The sequence below is a fragment of the Nycticebus coucang genome, chromosome 10 (genome assembly GCF_027406575.1).
Source record: "Nycticebus coucang isolate mNycCou1 chromosome 10, mNycCou1.pri, whole genome shotgun sequence".
Lineage (NCBI taxonomy): Eukaryota > Metazoa > Chordata > Mammalia > Primates > Lorisidae > Nycticebus > Nycticebus coucang.
The window spans coordinates 45938614-45963062 of NC_069789.1; the positions used below are offsets into that span (position 1 = coordinate 45938614).

General features: G+C 36.6%; 1 protein-coding gene across 1 annotated transcript in view; it reads left to right on the top strand.

The window, feature by feature from the left end:
* Positions 1-24449, top strand: part of USH2A (usherin) — an 868259-nt gene that overhangs the window by 752457 nt on the left and 91353 nt on the right. The window contains exons 59-60 of the mRNA XM_053607912.1: positions 12132-12290; positions 13859-14021. Of these exons, the coding sequence (XP_053463887.1) occupies positions 12132-12290; positions 13859-14021 (322 nt within the window). The remainder of the gene's footprint in view (positions 1-12131; positions 12291-13858; positions 14022-24449) is intronic.

Consider the following 24449-nt stretch of genomic DNA (forward strand, 5'->3'; position numbering starts at 1 on the left):
CATGAAACCTCCTTGCCTTATCTTTTTAATTTTTATTTATTTATTAATTTATTCATTCATTGTACAGAGTCTCACTTTGTCACCTTGGACAACCTCAGACTCTTCGGCTCAAATGATAGTCTTGCCTCAGCCTCCTCAGTAGCTGGACTATAGGCACCTGCCACAATGCCCAGCTATTTTTTCTATTTTCAGTAGAGAGGGGGTCTTGCTCTTGCTCTGGCTTGCCTTGAGCTCTTAAGGTCAAGCAAGGTACCTGCCTCAGCCTCCCAGAGTGCAAGGATTATAGGCGTGAACCACTACGACTGGCCCCTATCGTTTTTTTTTTTTTTTTTTTTTTTTATTGTTAGGGATTCATTGAGGGTACAAGAAACCAGGTTACATTGATTGGATTTGTTAGGTAAAGTCCCTCTTATAATTGTGTTCCGCCCCCAAAAGGTGTGTCGGACATAGGGAAGACTGTTTTTCAAATAAAATGTTAAACTAATTAAGGTGTCAAATGCACTTCAAGAATACTTGATTTTATTTTTTAATATTTGTTCTTCAGACGATATTTAAAAAAATGCCTATGGTTCCCATTAGATTTTAAGTTTAGCCGTAGTTCAGCATGGCACTAAACAATTAATTAATAAGCATTTTGGTCATCAGCAGATCAATTCCACAAATAATTAGCAACAACATATTTTTCATGAAACAGTCAAACCAGGTAATATTATATAGTTATAAGGATAATGTAAAAGTCTAACTTATAAAACTTAAATTCTCATAAACTAACATCTTTGTGATATCATAATCACATATCAAAAAGAAGATCTTTGTTTTGCTCAAACTCACAGATGAAAATTTATAAGAACATTATAAACAAAGAAAAATTTGAGTTACTCTAAGATATTAAATGTACATGATTTCATCTATTTTTGTTTTAAAGTAAAATATGATGTGTTAAATAAAATATAAAGAAAGAATCAATAGTGGTAGCAAGTGTTATAAACTGCTATAATCTTTAAGTTTTAGAAACATAGACACTCTTTTTTTTTATTGTTGGGGATTCATTGAGGGTACAATAAGCCAGGTTACACTAATTGCAATTGTTAGGTAAAGTCCCTCTTGCAATCATGTCTTGCCCCCATAAAGTGTGACACACACCAAGACCCTTCTATGGAGGAGAAGATGCATCTTCTGCTGTGGGAAATATACAAATTTGCAGTCTCCTTTAAGGAACTGATTTCGATTCTCATGGAATAGCATTGCTATCTTGTAATATTTTTTAGCATTTTTCTCCTTGGCATTTTTATAGTACTATTGTGTTTTTGTGCCACAAAGTAAAATGAGGCTGGATAGGACCAATCTAAGACTAGATTCAGCCTACTGATTGGAGATTTTTCAGATTCAGGCCATGGTCTTCTACAGTACAAATTCTCAAAAAACAGTAAGAGTAAGTCCAGAACGATAAGCAAAGTTGACAATTCCCTTGCCATATGACTAGGAAGTCTCATGGTTTATCAAATCATCTGTTATTTTAACATTTTTGCACATATAAATGACCTTTGGTAGTCTGAAGACTTCATGCTCTGTATAGATTTTAAAATATCTTTATTTTATGACAATGAAAGTAAGACAAAGGAGAAAGCCAGGATTCATATCCAAGTGTTGCCTCTTATTAACTGACCTTAAATAGTTCATTTATTTCACTGGGCCTCAGTTTTCTCCATCTGTAAAATGAAGATAATAGTACCTACATGTAGAGTTGTACATGTAAAGATTAAACAAAGTAATTTACCTGGTTCTGTATAATTTTTATAGATAGTGATTATTGTTATTTGCTCCAACATTTGCAAGGTCTCAAGACTGCCATTTTCAAAATTATAAAACTGTCTATTACAGTATTGGGTTAGTACATTTTCAAAACTTTTATAAAATTTCCCAGCATTGTGTTATTTTTTTCTTTGAATTCAAAATCATATTTTTATGTTTCATGTATAATGTTTCCAATTAGAAAAGTGTCATTGTGGAATAAAACACAATTTTTGCTTGTTGACTATAACCTTAGCACTTGCCTACCTCAGGCTTTGTAGAAATTATTCACTCTAGTCCAGCCTAGGGGAAATTGTAGGAATGCTTACACACTAATTCTGACCATATAACCAATCGTTAATAAATCTATAATATCCAGACCTATCAATCTTTTTGTTTCAGATGCCCAAAAATCCTTCGCAGAAATCATGTGATTTATGAAAAGACTAAAATCTTAAATTCAACCTTTTCCCTGGTGCCTAGAAGGATTTCCACCTCTGCAAATAGTCAGATGATTTTAACGTGTGTATAATCTACAGTTGATTTTATTGGAAAGTACCTCATGCTGTGTTTTGATTTGGATAATAAAAATATTTTTCTGTTCCTGAGTAGTCACAAATATGTATTTTAAACTGAAAGAAAATTAACTTGTTGAAAGTGGAGGTTATTTGCTCACAATCAATAGTTTTCTGGATATTCATCATACTCTCTGTCATTCGTGATTCCATCATCGGCAGAGCTAAATAATGGGCAGAGCCCACCGTAATTGGAGTTCCCAAGCCTGAAGGAACAGTAGAGTCACCTAGAAAACTATGTAAAGACAAATTCTCCACTCCAAGTTTACTAAGAACCTCCAGGGATGAAGGGAAGAAATCTAGATCTTTCTTATAATTCCCCATATTTCTTGGATGTGCCTCCAAATTTAGTAAGCTTGGATCACACACCAAGCAAAAGGGGGCAATTACAATAATGCTGTGAAACGGGAATAAAAGCAGTTTCTCTTGAGCATCCAAAGCTAGAACAGTGGTTAAATTATTTTTTTCATATTCATTTTGTTTGCGGTTAATATGAACAGAATAACCTTAGCCAGGTAAGTTCCTGGGAGGAAAAAAAGTCTATGCGATTGCTTGGCTACAGAAAAAACACATAGGACAATGACTGGATTTTCAGTTTTCAAATTATTGTTCTAATGCTGTGAATAAACTAAGGCTTACTACGTGTTTATAAATCCTACTAGGAAGAAGGAGTAAGGTCTAGGGAAGAAGTGAGATTATCTAAGGGAAGAGTACCTGGGACATTACTAGCAAATATCTTATACATACATGCAGATTGCTTGTTATAGCTGCCATTTGTTAAATTCCTATTATGAAAAAACACTTTGATACCTACTTTCCCTGCCTTACCTCAGTTAATTCTTATGTAAAATCTAGGAGAAGCAATAGTATTATTCCATAGTAGATAAGAAGTTTCAGTCTCCAAAAAAAGCTTAATTTTGCCATGTCTAATGGATTGTTTTGGATAATGCTCACTGACATTTTTGACCCAAACTTTTAGGAAAACACCCTTTGAGAAAGTGGCCGTCTCTCAGCCAGGAGACAGCTCTCCGGAGAGGGCTAAAGCTCCCCTTGTAAAGGTGCAGGTCATACCACCTGCCCACAGCTGCACATTCTGTGAAGCGTTGCTCTTTCCTGTCTCCAGGGAGGGAGCCCTTCCCTCCCTGCCATGTCAGAGGCTACGGCCAAGATGGCCACACATGGCTAGTGGGACAGGAGCTTCTGAAGCCGCCTCTGCTCACGGGCCAGCAGGCAGGTCCCCTCCACATGACTGGGCCTCAGGCCTTGACCCTCCCCTGCATGACTGTAGCCCGCCTTGTCATCTCTGCCACCACCTCCTCCCCTGAGTGTGGAGCTCAGTGGAGTTCATGCCACCCTGCTCCTACCAGATCCTAGATCTTCCTAGACTGAAAACCTAGGTACCCAGAAGGCCCAGGGGGAAGGCACAGTGACCCCAGGAAGCCTCCTGGCTCCCCCACTCCTGGCCATACTACCCATGTCTGAAGCATATCCTTATTTTTCCCTTAAACATTTGGACAAAAAAGTGCACATTATAAATGACAAAATATTGTACAACAAGGTGCTCAAGGTCACACCACAGAGTCAGGATTCAAATCCAGGCCTGCTCTCTGATGCTGTTTTTTTTTTGGCCAGGGCTAGGTTTGAACACACCACCTCCAGCATATGGGACTGGCGCCCTACTCCTTGAGCCACAGGCGCCACCCTCTGATGCTGTTTTTTTTTTTTTTTTTTTTTTTGTAGAGACAGAGTTTCACTTTATGGCCCTTGGTAGAGTGCCGTATGCTGTTTTTTAAGAGCAATTCCTTCCTGTCTTTGGCTGAACTCTCAAGTCCAAATCAAACTTTTCATTTATTGCCCAAAGTCTCTCAGATTTATGATAGATCAACTATGCTTTTGAAATAGTGACTCAGAGAGCCAAGAAACAGAGCTAAGTATAAGTGAAAACCAAAGGATTCTGAGAGAATGATGTTTTGCTAGGCATATGAAGACCAGAAGAATTAACTTTGGGAAATGGTGAGCCCACATGGCATTATCTCCTGCAGCAGGATGGAACTCAGAACCAGAAAGCTTCACCCACTCAGCCAGAAGTCTAGAAGAATAGGGATGACTAACAAAACTAGACTCCAAGTACAGGAAGATTTTAGTTAGGGGAGAGAGTCATTTTTCAAATTTTTACAAAAAGATTATTTTAAAGCAGTAGTAAGTATTCTTCTTCCTCCCAGGTAAATCCTGGTCTACTTTCCCTCATTACTACTGGGTAAATGTCAGTAGTAATAGGTAGCATTACTAAAACACTCTAAGCCCCAGAAAATCACGATTTCTACTCTTGTGAATCATTTGTACTTCCAAACCATATGGTATACAAATAACATACACTAAAATTTTACTGACTTAATGAAGGAACAAAATAGTAAGTAAGATTACAGAATTTATTATTCAGGCAAACATAAATTTCACATGTTCTACTGTTTAAAATTATTCAAACATTTGGTTTCCTATTAAAGCTTACCCCTCCCTCCACATTAATTTAAACTTACACAGACACACACACACACACAAATATATATTTCTTTTTTTTTTGCAGTTTTTGGCCGGGGCTGGGTTTGAACCCACCACCTCCGGCATATGGGGCTGGCGCCCTACTCCTTTGAGCCACAGGCACCACCCACAAATATATATTTCTAATGAAAAAAAAACAGAGCACATACATTCATTTTTCAAAGACTTTTTGTTGTCATGTGAATGCATAATTTTTTTTTCACTTTGCAGAAAAGGAAGTTTTGGTTTCTATGTGGAATGGGCCCCACTATTTTGTGGTCTTTGGGCTTCAAGCAAGTTGCACATGTCTCTAAAATTTAGTTTTCTCATTTGTACAATGGGAAATTAAACCCCTAATAGATGAAAAATTATAGAAAATTAAGGAGCAAATACTTTATGGAACATAAATGGTTTACTCAGAATAAGCATAGAGAAAGGTATCTCTGCTGTTTAAGAATTAAATAATTCAAAATTATTTAAACTCTGAAGATAATAACAAGACTTTCTAATTCATCAAGATAATAACTATATTTTGAACTATTCTAGCCTTTAATCATATTCTAGTGAACACCATCATTGGACTAAATACATAACTTTTTCTCACTGAGTGGTGAATTATTTAGGTTTCATGTATAATATTGAAATACTAGAGTTTTCCTTTAACATTTATCTCTTAGTCCATTAAAGAAAAAAATGGCAATGATTCTTCTACTGAGAAATCATTTTAATTAATATTGCATAAGAATATAAATGCTTTTGATCAAGTTTTTATTAAAAGTTATCTACCCACCATATGGCCTGTTTATAGACATGAGACATCTCGGCGTTCAATTAGCTCTGCATTGTATTAGGTAAGACACTATCCACTTACCATCAAAATTGACACTAATATTCTCTGAGAATTTGGGAGAAAAGTAAAAAAAAAAATTGATACTCGTTATTTTAAGGAATTCACATTGCATTAATTAGAATGATACAACATTGTCAATTGTTTCATTTTTCTTAACTTTCTAAGTACAGGAACTAAATGATAAGGAATAGTAAATTTAAGAAAAAAATGTGAAACTCACTTCAATGATTTGCATTTTATTTCGTATATTAATAAACATATCTTACATAATTGAGTTTTAACATATGCTAAGCATTTTGCTAAGAAATTAACCCTTATCTCATTTAATGCTCATGTTAATTTAATAGAAGTATGTTCTATTGTTTTCCTTCATTTGACTGATAAACAAAGTCAATTTAGACATTCTAAGCTATTTTCTCTAGTTTATTCACCATGTAGGTTTCAGGGCAGACCCAACCTACCTGGGTCTAACTCCAAATCCAAACTCAAAAGCACTATCCTAGATTGTCTTATTACATATTTTTCTACTTAAACAGTGCAGAAAGCAAATGATTTTTTCATGAGTTCTGCTGTGATTCAGTTCAAAATCTAAAAACAAAGCAAAATTTCTTTAGATGCAGAAAATATAAAGAAGGACAGTGTAATTCAAGGGTGATCCATCCAGTAACCCAGTAAGTTCATTTTATTTGTAGCTTAAAACTTGATGGGATGCAATTCACTTGCTTTTGGGGAGGTTAATTCCTCTATTCCTTTGACTAACTTGGAAATGTTTGCTGAGCCCCTGTCAGGGTCAAAACATGATGCTGGATACCCTGCAAGTTACAAAGAAGAATGGAGACACTCCTTCCTGTCGGTAACCCTCCCATGGAGTAAAGGAGAAAAGGCATAAAATGACAAGTGTTATACAGCCTATGTTGAATTTTTCTACAGTTGGCATGGATATGTTTGAGAGGGTCCTATTTCGCTTCCACACACACCCCCAAAGGTGTAATCAAGATACCCCTACCCTACACAGAGCAGAATTTAGTCCAATTTGTTAAAGGCAACTATGTTAAGCACAACCAGTGCTTAGAAGCAAATGCCTCTATCAAACTGAATTAATAGTTTCTCCTCTTAGAATTGTTCCTGCTCCAGCTCCTAAAAAAAGATTTAAAAAAGGATTATTTGATTGACTTGTCCCATTGTAAAGTATGCACCTGCTGTGAAATGAAGCCATGGAGAAAAAAAAAAGTTGAATAATTTAACTTTTTTATTTGTAAAGATAATCAGGGTTTTTCTGATTACATCTTAACTTCATAAATGTTAAATAACCTATCAGCATCTAGTTGTTGTAAATTATGAAAAGGAGCATTGCAAGGAATATTAACCAATGAAATCCTTGTTCTTTAGTGAGCAAGAAAATGTGTTATGGCAGCTTGTCATTGTGCGACTGGTAACTCTGACACCAAATAACAAAACTGCCATTTGCACTTAGGGTAAATTGGTTCACTTGAGCTTCCACTGCTCCTCTTGCTCTGACATAAATTTATGAACTCGGGAACTAACCAAGTCGTGTGGCTTCCCAGCTGACTCTAACAAATATGCCCATTTCATTTCATTTAGTCATCAGAATACCAGGGGGCTCAGTCAGATCAGACTCATTGCAGATGGTATAAGGTTTTCAGGAACACAGGAGACTTTCATGTCACTGTCTTGTAAATTATGACAGTGGAGAGGCCCTCTTTCCTAAATGCATGTCACTGTTTGACGTGTTCACAGCTTAGAGGAGCATTTTCTGTTTTAACACCTCTTAGGTATATGTAAAGGACATTTATTTCTGATGAATCAAGATGTGAAAAATACATTTTCCAGGTTCTTGCTTTGGCTAGCCATGTTTAAACTCGATCAAGATTTTGTGCATATTTGAAATGTGGTAGAAGAACAATTTTGTTCACTGACCCCCGGCCCTCCTTCCCCCCCCCGCCCCGGGAAGTCCTGTCCTTTTTAGCAAAGTTTCCTCTTGAAAGATGAAAGGCCTTGAAGTAGACCAATAGGTACAAAATGTAGGCTTAGAAGAAAGCAGCCAAAGATGAATTAGAGGGAGAACCTCTCCAAAAATCACTGCTAAGAATGAACGATCCAAGGAATAAGAATGCAACTTTATAAGCTCTCCAAGTATACATCAAAGACAAAATTGGATAAGAAAACATTGGTAGGAAGGCATTTATTTGAATGAAAATACTATTTGTTTGTAATTAGAATAGCAACTTTATATGAAAAAAATGAGTTCAAAAGTGCTTGAAGGCACATAAAAAGTGTCATCTCTTTCATTAGATTTCATTTTGCTTCATTTAATTTTGTTTTGGAAATGTCTGTCACTTATTAAGCACATCCTATACTGCAGAACATACTAAAATGCTTTACATATATTTTCTAATTTAATCCTCACAACTCTTTATGAGGTGGCTATTAGTGTCATCATTTTACACATGAAGGGACTAATGTTCATATAGTTTAGCTAATTTGCCAGTGGTCACTTGGGAAATAAGGGCAAAAGAAGGATATAATGTGTCTGACTCCACTCTGTGGTCTGTCTAGTTCAGCAAGAATGATAGCAGATTTTTCTTGAATGTGTGTTTGTCAAACTTTGCTTAGAGATCTATCCTAGGAACAGAGACAGAGTGTGTCTGTCAGCCCAGGAGGTCTGAACACAGATGCAGAAGCAATCATCAGAAGCTCGCAATTTCTTTAAGGTCTTGCCTTCTATCTTAAAAATTCATGTCCATTTTGTGGTATATTTCCTTGTTATTTGTCTTCATCCAAAAAATAATCCATTATACAATTTATTATTTGGGCAGATGTTTTCTACTAATCTCATTGGTTGAAGAGCAATATGCTGTTGTATTTCAGGATATTAGGCAGATCTGAAGAGAGTTTACCCCAATAACAGGTTCCATGCCTAGGCCATTCTTCCCCTCTTTATTTTGTCATGAATATGGGGGTTCAAACAGCCACCTTTTTCCCCACTGCTTCACAGATGATGGCAGGGTAACAATAAGGAGAACTACCCTCAACATGAGGTGAGGTGCTGGGCCTTCCACAACTCTCTAGATGGAAATTTCCATAAGCACATCTTTCTACTGAAGGGTCAGATTCAAAATTGAGAGGGTCATTCTTCAATCTCTTTTACTACCTCAAGCAATACTCTCCAAAGAACATTTTCAGTAAGGAAGAAAAAGCCAGCATGATTATATTGCTCTTTATTTTACCTCTCATACAGCACTTAAGTTTTCCTTATCCATTGATGAACTGAGTCTCAAAATGGTCTCATAATTCTCTCCATCTAACTCGCAAATTTCATTTTAATTATAGCAGTCTTGTGAACAGTAAAAACCTCCCCAGTTTTGTCTTGCAGTTGAGAATTAGACCATGAAGAATATTCTTTAAATATGTCTATTAAGTGTGCTCCCTCTACTAGGATAAGGAAAAATTAATATAGTCAACTTTTCCAGGCATTTTCTAGGCATCTTAACCAGGTGCAAAGCAGGAACCATGCTGAACAGGAGCCATTCCATGGCGGGGGCGCCCTCACCCCCCTGACGCTCACATGGGGCCACACAGACACACCAATCCGCCTAAGGGGCATAGCTTGGCGATGTGGGAGGGAAGTGGGGTGTGCAGAGAAAGGCCATGCAGACGCAGGAAGAACAGGCAAACGGTGGCTCCAGCTGCCAATCAATAGTCTTTTCTTGTCAACATTATAATGAAATGATGCTGAACAAAATGAAATCATTTAAGGACCTGCGGTCCTTTGTTCTTGTCTCTGAAATATACTTTAATACGAGCTCATAAATGTCTGGAGTATGTGCCTTTCAGATTGGGAGACTTGTTCTTCATATCTGCCTATGACTTGCTTGTTCCATCGACAGTGATTTGGGTTCGTTCATTGTTTCCTTGCATTTCATCAGTCTCTGAGAGTTTGGGTGACAGAGACCCTGTCTCTTATTATTAAATAAATAATCAGTCCCCAAGACCTGTTCTGCCTGTCTGCACATGTTTTCTCAAAACTATCTTGTCATTTTGTCATTTTTTCCCCCAGTCGCCCTACTGCAACACTCCATTATCTAGAAAGAGGATAAATGCAGAGAGAGATAAGCTTTGGTATCAGGTAGGCCTGAGCTCAAGTAGTAGCTTCCCCAGTGAATCAATGTGCAATCTGAAACAAGTTACTTCTCTGAGCTTTAGTTTTCTCATCGTAAAAAAAAAAAAAGCAGTAATATTTGCCATCCAGTATAGTCCAAAGAGTTAATGAATTCATTCAGTCAGCCAACATTTATTGAGCTGCTACTTTGTGCTAAAACCTGGTCACCAAAACTACATTGGGGAGAAGAAAGTCCATGGCTTGCAAACTGATGTTCAGTGGTATAAAACAGGGTAACGTGTGCTGCCTGGCGTAACACAGAGATGCAATGATCTGACTGTTCTGGTTTGTGTCTTTGGGGCAACCACTGTAATGCCTTTCAAACTAGTCTTTGTACCTTTTATCTCCTAGTTTTTCAATCCATTGTTGACTCACTAGCAGTGTTACCTTCCTAAAATAGGTTGGGTCTTGCTGATACCTTCAAATGCGCCTCGTTGCTGATCAGACATGTGTAAAAGGTCCAGCGGAAGTAACACCATCTTATATTTTAGTGTGATATTGTTTTGTTACACAATTACGTGCACAAATAACCCCTTTTTACGAGCTGGTGACCTATGCCAATCTTTCATTACAAAATCATAAGCGAGTAATTCTGTAACATAACTGTGTCACGCTCAAGCGTGAAAGGGTGCTCCTTGCCTGCCAGACCCTATCTAGAAAGCCTATCTTTCTGAAAGAAGTAACTGACAAATGTAGTGGTCACTTGAGTTTAGTTGTGAATAAATCAGGACCTACTATAAAGTTCTTACTTTAAGGACCCTAGCTTAGGGAACTAAGAAGATAGCATTATCACTAAGTGAAAGGGGGAACCCAGCAAAAAAGAATCGGCTACTTCTGCTTGGGACTTGTTGAGATTGAGATTTCTGTGAAATATCTATATAGAAATAACTAGTAGATTGTTAAAAATATAAATCCAGAATGCAGAGGAGATATGAAGCCAGAGATAAGAATTTAGGAATGGATGATAAAATGATAGTAGCTTAAGCTTCTAGGATAAATGTAACAGTTTAGCTACAATGCTCTAAATTTAAAATAAAAATAGTCTGTATTACCAAATTGAGCACAATCTAGCACCTTTCCTGAGGAAAGACTTGATCGATCATTCCTTCTGAAGTTGATCAATATTCCCTTCAGAGACTTTTTTTTCATACATTCTACACAAAAGTCTTAGCATCCTTGCTTTGTGCTAGCTCTTCTACCTCGGAAACAAATCTACAAAAAACAAAACCGCATTTCATTCTTTAGATCTTATCTCTCAGGTCACTGGGTCCTGTGCTCTTTCTCAGTAATAGTGTCTGTAGATTTCATTTTTCCAGTGTAAAGACAAACTTATTTAAGTGTTACAAAGGTAAGTAACTAAACCCATAATTGTCATAAACTCTCAGATCAATGAGAAAGTTTAGTAGGAAACTCCATTATATTCTTCATTCGTATCTTCTTCTTTAAAAAGTATGCATGTTGTTTATGACCAATAAAACGTAAAAAGCATGTAGTTTCATGAGTAGATTGTGAAGAGGTTAAAAAAGCAAGATTTCCTTTCTTTAGGAAGCAATGGTGAAAAACAACCATTGTTGGAGCCAAACTTCATATGTATTTAGATCCACAAGTCTCACAGATAGTGGATTTCTTGATTCAATAATGAATGCACTAGGAATTCTCTAGGTTGATTATTATTTGAATATGTTATGGACTATTTTGTCAAGAATCAAATAATGGATGCACTGGGAATTCTCTAGGTCAACTATTATTTGAATATGTTATGGACTATTATGTCAAGAATCCATGTCAGACAGGATATATACACAATGCTATACAGAAAAATTATCACAAGCAAAGCCAGTGCTTTTCATGTACTTTGAGAGTGAAAAAGCATAGGAAAAAAATATATCATCATATCTAATTGCCTTGTATTTTTTTAAGTGAAATGTGCCTTTATTTTCATTTGCCAATAGACTGTATCTTTGATTAAATCAATTACTTTTTTGTAAATAAGTGATATACATTTCTTACTTTGGGAATATACATTGTAATATTTTCCAGTTTAGGTTCCATGTATCTTTTAATTGCTATATTAAGTGATAATCTCCCTTTCAATTATAAGAATTTAAATATGCATTTTTATTCAAGGACAAACATTTTGCTGACCCTTCTGTATAACATACATACATGCGCTCTCTCTCCCTCTCTCTCTTTAAAGGGATCCTCCTCCCCGGGATTCCTGTGGAGTACAGTGTCTTACTCAGTGGCGGAAGTGTAACACCTCTGGTCCTCCCTGTCAGTCATCATCAGTCTACACTTCTGGAGACTTTGACTCCATTCACACAGTATGAAATAAGGATACAAGCGTGTCAAAATGGTGAAAGTCTTTCAAACACTTGGCCTGGGCTTTTATGAAAAAGTATTTAAAAAAAAAGTTAAAAGGGAATAGATTCTCAGTTCAAATACAAAGACTAACATTTCATTTCTTATTTGTAGTGGACTGTTTACCCAGAAAAATCAGAGCCTGGCATCGAGGGAAGCATTATGCATTTCTGCATATTAAATCATGAATATTTAAATATATTAAAATAGTGGTTTTTGCAAAGTCTTGTTTTATAAGGCCCTTTAAAAGAAAAACACCTAGCTCACATAAAGGAGTCATTGGTAATATAAAACAAAATGAGGATTACAGAAATTTCATAGAAAATGTATTTCCTTGGTTTTATTTAAATTGTATTCAGGAAGAGGAAGTGAGAAGTTATTTAAAAGTTGAGTTACAACCAAATGAATCTTACATATTTTACAGAGTTTGTTGAACCCTAGTTCATGGGCATATGCTGTTGGCTTGAGTTTCATGGCTTAGACTGTGGTCACTGAAATTGTCATCTCTCTGCGATGTAGACAATCCCTTCATCCCTCCTGATGGATAACTGGTTAAATGTAAATTGAGATTTAGAAGGGGGGAAGGGGGAATCAAGAGAGTTAATTGTATTATCTCCATTTTACGTTAAATATAGAGATTGATAGATATAGATGTACTAACATATATCATATCTGTATACATATATAACATATGAGATATATGATACATAAAATATAACACCTAAGTGCTAAGTAAAGATCAGACTCATGTTGGCATACAAAACATTTTGTTCACCTTAGATTAAAGAAATTTACCAATCTGGCACTCAATGTGTAGTTGGAACTCCTGTGTTACATGTCCTTGGGAACTTCTGTTTCCGAATGAGTGCTAGTTCCTGTAAGTTTGGTTAGAGTTAGAAGTCTTGATTTTGCTAAGCTGAATTCTTATAAGAAATTGCAAGTCAGTATGTCCACTTCTCTCTACACACTAGACCATAGCATCTTTATTGGAAAGGTACTGCTTTCTCTGATCTTGTCTTCTGCTGGTCAACATGAAAGTAGCTTTAAATTAATGTTGTTTGATCTAAATGCAAAGTTAACTTCTGCGTCTCCACATCATTGAAACTGTGCTACTGAGGGACAATGTCCTTCAAATTAACTGTTTGATTATTGTGTGTTTGAATAATGGTCCTTTGTTTAAAATATTGGCAAGAATAAAATATTAAGAACATACAGCATGTGCAGGTGGCACGTACACTTGTGAAATTGAAGTATGTTATCACTCTCTGGTTAGAATGACCGCAGTAAACCAGAAGAACTTCAGCTCAGATAGACTTATACTCTATTGTTTATGCCTGTAAAACTATATGTTTAACTAATGGGTTTTCAAAAATGATTCTCTGTTCAAATGTTCAAATCCTACAGAGATTTATAGTAGGTGTCTAACATACATATATTAAGTATATACAGAGGTTCAGAAAAATAACTTTCATGGTATTCCTTACCCTCCTACATGCAAATGTAACTCTTTCCTTTGCTTGACAAATTACTAAAGATCTTGTATGTTTGTTTGTTGTTTTCAAGGAAGTTGTGGAGTTAGTACTAAGATTTTTGTCAAAACTCCCGAAGCAGCCCCAATGGGCCTTAATCCCCCTGTTCTCCAGGCACTGGGGTCAGCTTGCATAAAGATTAAATGGATGTCACCTAAAAAACCAAATGGAGTCATCATCAACTACTTTATTGATAGGTAAGATTGACTGTTGCTATTATTTCTAGTCATTTAAGAATGTCTTCTATTCCAGGATTGGAGAATCAAATGTTTTATGTTTCTATAAGAGAATAGCTGGGGATTCATATTTTTTGAAGTACCTACTGGTAAGAACTAAGAGTGGTGCTCAAACTTTTACATATTATCAAAGGAAAAAAGCCACAACTACTATATTGCACTTTTGGTTGTGATCTTGTGGAAAGCTGTGACTCAGCCCACACAGCCTTATGTTTGATAAAGCAGGAGATGAATCCTTTATAGGCTCCCTGACCAAGACCTCCTAGTTGCTTCACAAGAGGAACCATAGCTGGGACAAGAAGTCCAATATTTCTCATCACTGATTATGTTGGGTTTGAAAAGGCTCTTCTCATTTTCCAAGGATGGTACTTTTCACCCTTTGAAAGAAGCTGTACTCTGCAGCTCCCCCTCAGTTCCAATGAGTCTCCAGTCAGCTGGTGAGAAGGTGCTAATGAGGCTTATTTTCACCATTATGTGCAGAATGTATTAAGTGTATATGCCTTAAATAAAAAAAAAAGAAGGAAAGACAAAGGAGAGGAGGCAAAAAAAAAGAAAGACCCATTGAGAAAAAAGAGAGAGGAGAGAGAATGAGGGGAAAAGAGAGACCTGGGCATTTTGCTTTGGAGGGTATTTTGCTCTCTGATCTAATCTTCACCTGATCAACATGAGCATTGCTTTAAATTAATGTTTCTTTTGAATAATAATGAATGAGAAGGAGGAGCAGAGAAAGAGAGGGAGAGAGGAAAGTAGAAAAGAAGAGAGAGAATAAGAGAGAAAGGCAGGGAGGAGGGGGGAGACAAGTGGAAAGGAGAGAAGGAAAGAAAGTCGGCTAACCGCAAGCAGGGGCAAAGAACCTGTCCCCTGAGAGGCTGCTGTGTCAGACAGAAAACGCCGGGGCTGCAAGCCTGCGGGATTCGCCCACCGGAAACCCCAATCCACAAGCAATGTATGTGCATTAAGTGTACCAAGCCCAGCACATTTCTTCTCAGATCCTCATCCCCTCTTCAGATGCTTTGTTTGGTAGTCTGTCCAGCAGCCTCAGGCCTTCCTTTGTTTTGGTTCTATTCCCTGGACACTTGGAGAAACTTATTTCAGCTCCTCTTAGAACTTCTGATATTGAAACTGATTCGGATTCCGATCAGTCTTCAGTGGTGAGCTAAGGGTTTGTTAGAAAAATTACGAAAAGGAAAGTATGACTGCATTTCTGGGTGTATAAATGACATTACCTAAAACGAGCACACCAAATATCTTCTCAGTAAACATTAATTTGAAGAATACTATTTCTGATTCAAATACACACGAACACGTGAAAAACGGCTAATGTGAATTTACGTTTTACGCTAAGCACATTCGTGCTGGCTCTAAAATGCCCATCCTCTTGAAATAGTTTGCCTTCATCTACTTAATACTAATTGTATGAGAAAAGCACATCAAATTCCTCTCCTGAATAAAGGGAAATAAAGTATCTGTTATAGGCCAGGACGTGGCTTCCCTCCGTTGGTTTTGTAAATAAAGCTTCTGATTACAGTGACTATTCCATGGCAGCTATAGAGAGGGAAAACAGGAAATATAATGCAAAGCTCGCTTCAATGAAAAATACTGTAAATTGAATTTGACAGCATTTGATGGCATTTGATTATTCTAGTCACAGCCAAACAATGATATAAAGAGTAATATGAAACAGAATGTGTTACTGCCTAGCAGACTCAAAAGCAATAAACCTTCCTCCAATGTGACACAATCACTTCACAATCATAATTGTAGCCTGTTTGATACCTCTGAGTACAGCAGAAGGGCACTGACTGACATAGATACATTTTGTTTTTTATTTAAAGTGAAATGAAAATGGCACACTGGGGCTCCAGATACAATCGTTATATTCACCTCCATAGGCATGAATCACTTGGCAGTTACTTCAGCTGAAGTTTAAATGTGCTTAGACAACAACAATATCAAATTTTTCTTAGATAGCTACAAAAAAAAAGTCAGAAATTTGTAAGGACAGAAATAGAATGTAGACACATAGTTCTTTTTCATTCCAAGACTACACAGAGCCCCTTCTGTACTTACAGCCACAAGCCTGCAGTATTTCTGAGGAGGTTATGGCATGTAATTTCTGCCTCATCATTTGCCTCCTCTTTCTTCTATCACCACCCAAGGAAATACATTTAGCTCAAACCAAAGGTATGCTTTGGCTAGGCAGATATTGTCATTACATTGCGGGAAGCCAACTTGCCAATCTCATTTGAAAATTCTGGTCACTATGCTGGGCAACACCCCAAATCATTTTCTCTTCTGTAATTTTCTTATATTGTTTAAAATATTACCTTTAGATGTATGACCCTATTAAAAACTGTCTGCCCTAATAAAGAGAAAAGATGTTTAAGACTTTGGAAACAAAATAAAATAACCTGGTAAGCATAAACAATTGTATTAATGAGATTGCTTCTGCTTTGTTTGCTTATTAATTTAGGCTACTTTGTTGGCTTTACGTAAGTCATAAAAAGAGATTTCCTCTAAAGTTTGAAAAAATATTTTTCGATTGGTGGGATTACACCTGTGGTGCATCTTGCAAGGGTATATGTGAAACTTAGTAAATGTAGAATGTAAATGTCTTTTTTTTTTTTTGGCCGGGGACAGGTTTGAACCCGCCACCTCCAGCATATGGGACCGGCGCCCTACTCCTTGAGCCACAGGCTCCGCCCAGAATGTAAATGTCTTAACACAATAACTAAGAAAATGCCAGGAAGGCTATGTTAACCAGTGTGATGAAAATGTGTCAAATGGTCTATAAAACCAGTGTATGGTGCCCCGTGATCGCATTAATGTACACAGCTATGATTTAATAAAAAAATATATATTTTTTTCTTTTATTTTACTCTTTCCAAATAGCAGATTTTGTTTATCCGGCTTGTTTTATTTTATTTTATTTTTTATTTATTTTTATTAAACCATAGCTGTGTACATTAGTATGATCGTGGGGCACCATACACTTGGTTCATAGATCGTTTGACACATTTTCATCACATTAGTTAACATAGCTTTTGTAGCATTTTCTTAGTTATTTTGCTAAGACCTTTACATTCCACATTTACTAGGATTCACATATACCCTTGTAAGATGCACCGCAGGTGTAATCCCATTAATCCCACTCCTTCCCCCTCCCTCCCCTCTCCCTCTCCTCCCTTTCCGCTTTCTCCTTATTCTTAGGTTATAACTGGGTTATAGCTTTATTTTATGACAAGGTCTCGTTCTGTCATCAGCCGGGAGTACAGTGGCATGATCATAGTTCACTGCATTCTCAAACTCCTGGGCTCAAAGATTCTCCTGCCTAAGGTAACTGAGTGTCTGGGACTACGGGCATAGGCCATCACACCTGGCTACCTATAAAGTTTTTTGATAAAAAATGAAAAGAACATTTAAATTAGCACTTTGCAACCTGTTTATTGATAGGGTATTGACAAGCCCATCTTGGGCATTTGCTTCTTTCTTACAGTTAGCTTGGCTTATGTAAGGATGAATTTATGGTATTCCCCCTTTATCTTACATCTGTAACCTCCCAAAAGGCAAAAATCTTACCGCTTCATCTACAAAAACTCTTCAAACACGTCTCAGCATTTTACGAAACACATAATAAAGCAATCTCTTCCCACTAGGAACTTCCATTTTAATAGAGATAAAATCACTTGGGTTTTATTACTCTCATGAGTTTTCTCTTTAAAAGGAAAATATTTGATCCGTGTACATTCAAAGACAAAAATATACAAAAATATTTTACGAACACTATGAAAATAGAAACAAATGATGAATCTTCCTTCTGAGTATTCAGTAAGATTTGAAAGGATGAAATGTGAGATAGTTTTAAAGGATGTATGATGTAGAAGGATATTTTAAGAAAGGAACTGACAATGATTTTATGGAATAAAGCTCATTGAGTTAACTAAGAAAATGTGAGCATTGTACCAAAGGCAAAGGATTTTTGATGAAATTCAATCTGTGTTGTGTGGAAAGATAGATACAGTTATGCATATTGAAACAGATATATATATATATATGTATACACACACACACACACACAAACACTTATATATACATTCACAAGTTTGGATAATTAAGTTCACAAACTCATCCTTAAAAAAGTGCTACATACCTCATTGCTAAATATCACTATGGTCACCTTGATGTACTTTCCTTTGGAAGCTACGTACCATGCCAGCCACTAGTCTACCCTTCAAAAGCACTTTTCAGAATGAGTTTGCAAACTTAATTGTCAGTCTCATATGATGACAGCTCTAATGGCCATTCTAGAAGAAAAGACTTACAAAATTGCTTTAATGGTAAACTAGGCAGTGATATCAGTGCATAGCTTCTTAAGGAGAGTACTTCTAAGGAGACCACAGTGATATTCATCAGTGAGCTATGTAGCACTTTTCCTGGGATGAGTTAGTGAACTTAATAATATGAACTTGTATGTACAGATCTACTGAGGGAAATATAAAGATCTATGAAATCTGAGCCCAATTACTAATGAGTTCACTATCGTGGGAAATAAAAGACAAGCTTAACAAACAAAATAACATAACCCCCAAAGTAGGAATATTTACCAGAAAATTTAAAGAGAGGACTTTGCCATATCTAGAATACGAATATTTGTGGAAGACTTCATGAAGTTGATGTTATTGAGACTAAGACTTCCAAAACAAAAAAATGAATGATTTTGTAAACTGTAAAAGAAATATATTTTTTGAAAAATATTTTCACAGTACAGAAAATTACTAATTATTATCCCTTCTTATGATTTATCTATGGCATACAGAATTTCCATCAATACAAGTAACACTATAAATTTTAATCTTTTAAGACTGATTTTTTTTTACATTTGTATTTTTTTTTTACATAAAAGGAATCAAATTGACTATACGGTTCTGCAATTTTTGATCACTTGATAAGAGATACGTATATAAATATGCATACACCTCATTTCTTTTAATGACTCATCAATATTCTTTCATATGGATGTGTATCATATGTTACTTAACCAGTACCTTGCTGATGGCAAGACAATGATTTCTAAGTTTTCATTACTACAGTAATTCTCCAATAAACATCCTTACAATTAGTGTATGGAGAATTATTCTTAGTACTAGAAGTACTCAGTCAAACTTCTGTACATTTAAAATTTTTAGGGATTGCTAAATTGTCTTCTAAATACGGTATATAAGAATTTCTGGTTCTAAAAATCTTTTTTAATACTGGGTCTTATCAATTTTTCAACTCCTTGTCAGTTCAATGTTTTGGTGGGGTTTTTTTTCTTTTTTTTTTTTTTTTTTTGTAGAGACAGAGTCTTACTTTATCGCCCTCAGTAGAGTACCATGGCATCACACAGCTCACAGTAACCTCCAACTCCTGGGCTTAGGTGATTCTCTTGCCTCAGCCTCCCGAATAGCTGGGACTACAGGCACCTGCCACAATGCCCAGCTAAGAAAGGAGCCTAGCCTTTTTTTTTTTTTTTTTGCAGTTTTTGTCCAGGGCTGGATTTGAACCCATCACCTGCGGTATATGGGGCTGGCACCCTACTCCTTAAGCCACAGGTACCACCCAGTTCAATGTTTTAAATAGCACATTATTAATGTTTTAATCATTATAAGTAAGGTTATCCATTTTCTCCAATATATATACAGTATTTGGGTGTAAATATGTATAAGATTCTTAGAGTTTTTCTATAGGATTGTTTCTTGTTGACTTTTTTTTGCTCTTTTTATATTAAGGAAAGTCTTTCTTTAGTGATCATATTAAAAGTAACACATCAATTATCTCTTCCAGTACTTTTACAATTCTTCTACTTATTCCTATATCTGGGATTAATTTTGTTATAAGGAATGAGATAAGAATTCATTTTCCAAAGAGAATACTATCGAGTTTTTCAACATTATTTTATAATCCATTGACTTGAAATGCCACACATCCAAAATTCCCATGTGTCATGGAGCCCATTTCAGGTCTTTGTATTCTGTTTTGTTTGTCATAGATAGGATTTTCACAAGCAGAGCCTGATGTCAAAGACTTCTCAGGTGAATAAATCAATAGAATAAGCAAAATTTCCAAAACAAAAACATAGTATTCAAGGAATGGTCAGGTTTGACTTGAGCCTTTTTTCCTATTTGTAGGCACACAGTATGCCTAATATAGGTTTTGATTGTGTGTGTGTTTTAAATATATGGTCTATTTTTTACATTTTTGTGCATATAAAAAATATTTGGAATGTTAAACACCAAAATAATGTCAATAATGCTTATTTCTAAATGATAGGTTTTAGATAGAGTTTTTAAATACTTCTGTTTTTATTCACCTGTATTTGCTAATTATTTTTGGCAATCAATTTATCAAATGGTATAAGACAAAATAATAAATTCAGTGAGTCTAGATGCAAATCTGCCATCACCCTTTTTATGATTTCCTTCTTTCTCCCTTTCTGTGAACATCATTATCACTTCTGTAGCAATCAAGGTCTAATCAGGAGAGAGAAACCACATCAGTTACTTTAACAGAAGGAATTTAATATAAATAATTAGTAACTAGTTATAAATTTGTTAACTAGGTAACTGAAAGGATAAAAAGAGAACTCTTAAGGTATCACAGAGGTGGCAAATATATGTAGTGCCCTTATGACCAAGGGAACAAACACAAGTGATTGGAATATTAAAATTTAGTCATTTCGAGGAGGATGCCTCTGAGGCTGGACCCAGACATGTGAGATACCTAGGAGAGGAGGCTTGAAATGAAATGAGTTTTCCAAGTGGGCTGGGTGCTGTGGCTCAGTCTTGTAATCCTCCATCTCTGGGAGGCCAAAGCAATTGGATTGCTTGAGTTCAGGAGTTGGAGACCAGCCTGAGCAAGTAAAGCGAGACCTCGTCTTCACTAAAAATAGAAAAACTAGGGGTGGCGCCTGTGGCTCAGTGAGTAGGGCGCGGGCCCCATATGCCGAGGGTGGCGGGTTCAAACCCAGCCCCAGCCAAACTGCAACAAAAAAATAGCCGGGCGTTGTGGCTGGCGCCTGTAGTCCCACCTACTCGGGAGGCTGAGGCAAGAGAATCACGTAAGCCCAGGAGTTAGAGGTTGCTGTGAGCCATGTGATGCCACGGCACTCTACCGAGGGCGGTACAGTGAGACTCTGTCTCTACAAAAAAAAAAAAAAAATAGAAAAACCAGTCAGGTGTTTTTCTGAGTGGCACTTGTAGGCCCAGCTATTCGGGAGGCTGAGGCTACGGGCTTGAGCTCAGAAGTTTGAGGTTGCTGTGAGCTTTGACACCTCATTACTCCACTCAGAGTAACAGAGAGAGACTTTGTCTCAAAAAAAAAAAAAAAATTAGTTTCCCAAGTACTGGAAAAATTGTATTCTGTAATCATCTACTCCCAAGGGGGAAGGAATTGCTACTTCGAAGGTGAAGGATCCTTGCTCAGGAGACACAGTAATGGCTAACAAAACAATAGGAAGAAGCGGGTTCCTCTTTCATTTCAGCTTTCTGATCACCCTCTGACGCCCCCTATTGACAGACCCCACCATAAAGTCAGCTGACAAAACCGAAGTGTGGATTTCAGGGTCCCAGCACTACTTATCCTAATAGCAAATACAGAAGGGTAGGTTTAGAGCTGAGAGATAATAACAACACATTTTGTTGATCGGATTTCTTGGACTTTCCTTGTCTACCAGTTGTTGCTTCAAAAAATACTTAATTGTGTAATACAGTGTGCGATGCTTCACTAGTTGCTGAGAATATATAAATGAAAAAGATAGAGTCCTGGCCTTCAGGGAGTCTGTAGCATGGTATTACAGGTATAAAAAGGAACATATATTACTATATAGTGTGACAAGTGAATCAATAAAGAAATGAGCACATAGAAGGATATGATAACTCTATTCAAGAAAGAAGCCAGGAAAAGACTTACTTGAAAAAGTGATCTGAGAGTAGAATTTTAAAAGATGAATTGGAAGGTGATGCCTGTGGCTCAAGGAGTAGGGCGCCGGTCCCATATGCCGGAGGTGGCGGGTTCAAACCTAGCCCCAGCCAAAAAAAAAAAAAAAAAAGATGAATTGGAGTTAGCCTGTAGAAATGAGGAAAATAGTAAAGAAGACAGGGAAAGGCATTGCCAAACATGATTAACAGATTCCAAAGCTATGGAAGCATTAAATATGGAATCTGAGGGCTCTACTGGCATGCATTTGATTTTGATGGGCATAGAACGTGGGATAAAAATCTCAGAAGATGAATCCTTTGGAGAATCAGGTGAGTCGTCAGCATAGGCCATTTTGCCTGGTAAAGCCCTAAAGAGTTTTAAATGGATTAAGTCCAAAAAAATGTTGAAAGATCTTTGACATCTCTTCCCTCAATACTAGAGCATCCATTCATAAAACAAAGCTTGATTATTAAACCTTCAAAAAGCATTTTGTAAATCATTTTGTTTCCATTTGCTCTACCAACCTAGCTCCAGATCTTCATTTAGTGTCACGTAGTCTACGGGGATGAGCTCTCTGTTCAAGGCGGACTTTATCCAACTGCCAGATCTGTCTTCCAAAACACAGCCTTGGACATCCTCTTTGGACATCCTCTCTACAGTAATTTCATTTGTATCACATACAGTAGAACCTGTGTAAGATGACCACCCAAGGGACTGTAACAAGCTGGTCAACTTAAGGACGTAGGGCTACTTTACTTGTATGTACATGTGATGTATGTCTGATCTATGAAATTGGGTTAACTTAGGAAGTGGTCAACACAGGCAGGTGGTGAACTATAGAGGTTCTACTGTATTAAATTTTACCTGATGATTTTATGTGCTTTAATTCTTACAAGAGTTCTGAGAAGTTTGTTTACACATTATAAACTTATAAAATGAAATGGAAACTAGAGTACACAGACAAGTTTATCCAAGGTCATTGAACTAAGTGGCAGAGCCAGGACCACAACATACCTCCTCTGACTCCAGATGTTTCTGGCTATGTATTTAAATTCAGAGTATTCTTGATATTCTTCAGGGAGAGGGGGTGATGATTTCATAATCTTAAAATTGTTGTGGAAAACACACTGGGTTCTGGGATTTTGTTTTAATTGCTTTTAAAGATAACAATGGTAAGTGCTAGAGAGGACAGAGAAACTAAGAAACTCCTAAAAGAGTATGCTACTTTGGGAGAACACAAGCATGAATGCCTACTAAAGGATACAGTTCCTACTTTTCATACTTATTTTTGTTTTCCTCTTCATGTTAGGCAACATTAAATTAACTCTAGTTGGAAAAATCTATCACTCAAGTATTTCCCAAATGAGCTTAAGCAAAGAAAATCCATTTGTCTATTCAGAGAGAACTAAAAATGTGATTTCTCTAAACACAGACTATTCAAGAGGAAACACTTCAAGTTATATGAACAAGTAAAGCCTACATCTTAAATAGAACAGGAATAACTGTTGCCTACTCAACCACTTCTGTGCAAAGTGGATTCAGACATTATGTTTTTTAGCACCACAGATGGGATGTTTGCCTTCCCATGATATTAATTTATCAAGTAATCACTATTGATAAGATGTACTTCACCATGTTTCATCCTCTAGTTGTTTTGGTGGATAAACTTTAGGCTAACATAATACCCCATATTTGATCTCTTGAATAGTATATATTTTTTTAATTCACATTTAGGCAAATTTTTAAGAATGGTAGTTTTATAAAAACCATGACTACATCTCAATTTGGGAATTCAGAAGAATTTAACAAAGATTAATTGAATTGTCACAGAAAGGCTAAAATCAGGAAAAATAGAAAATATTACTTCCCCACAGACCATCATAGATTTGTTTGCTGCATTGTGTTCCTAGCAAACATCTTTTTAAAAATCACTCAGAAGAGTCCTTGGCTATGAGCCCTGTGGTTCTCATTAGAATGGATCCCTCCCAATAACACACCTGGTACCTGATATCTGCAGCGAGTACAAAGGCCAAACCCGCATCCCTACACTGAGTGCAGAATCTGGTCCACGCATGGTAGCGAGTAATAATGAGGTGGGCTGCAGAACCGTAATTGCAGGTCACTGAGAGGCATCTACAAACCCTCTACAGCCTCCAGCTGGAAGCTTGTCATTGCTCATACTTAGGTCATAGTGATTTATCAACTTGAGAATCATCACATTCCCAAAGCCAAAGGTTTTACATATCCCGCCTTTTTGTGAACGGTGCTGTCATTTACTCTGTCTTAATAACCCTTTTCATTTTGATGGAGCTGGTTAATCTGATATGGCAGCATGTGAATTTTCTAGCATTTGAAGAGTGTGTTAATTAAATACTCCTAACCGACTGGAAAATATTGATTTATTCATCACTCTCTTCTCAACTAGAGAGGGAG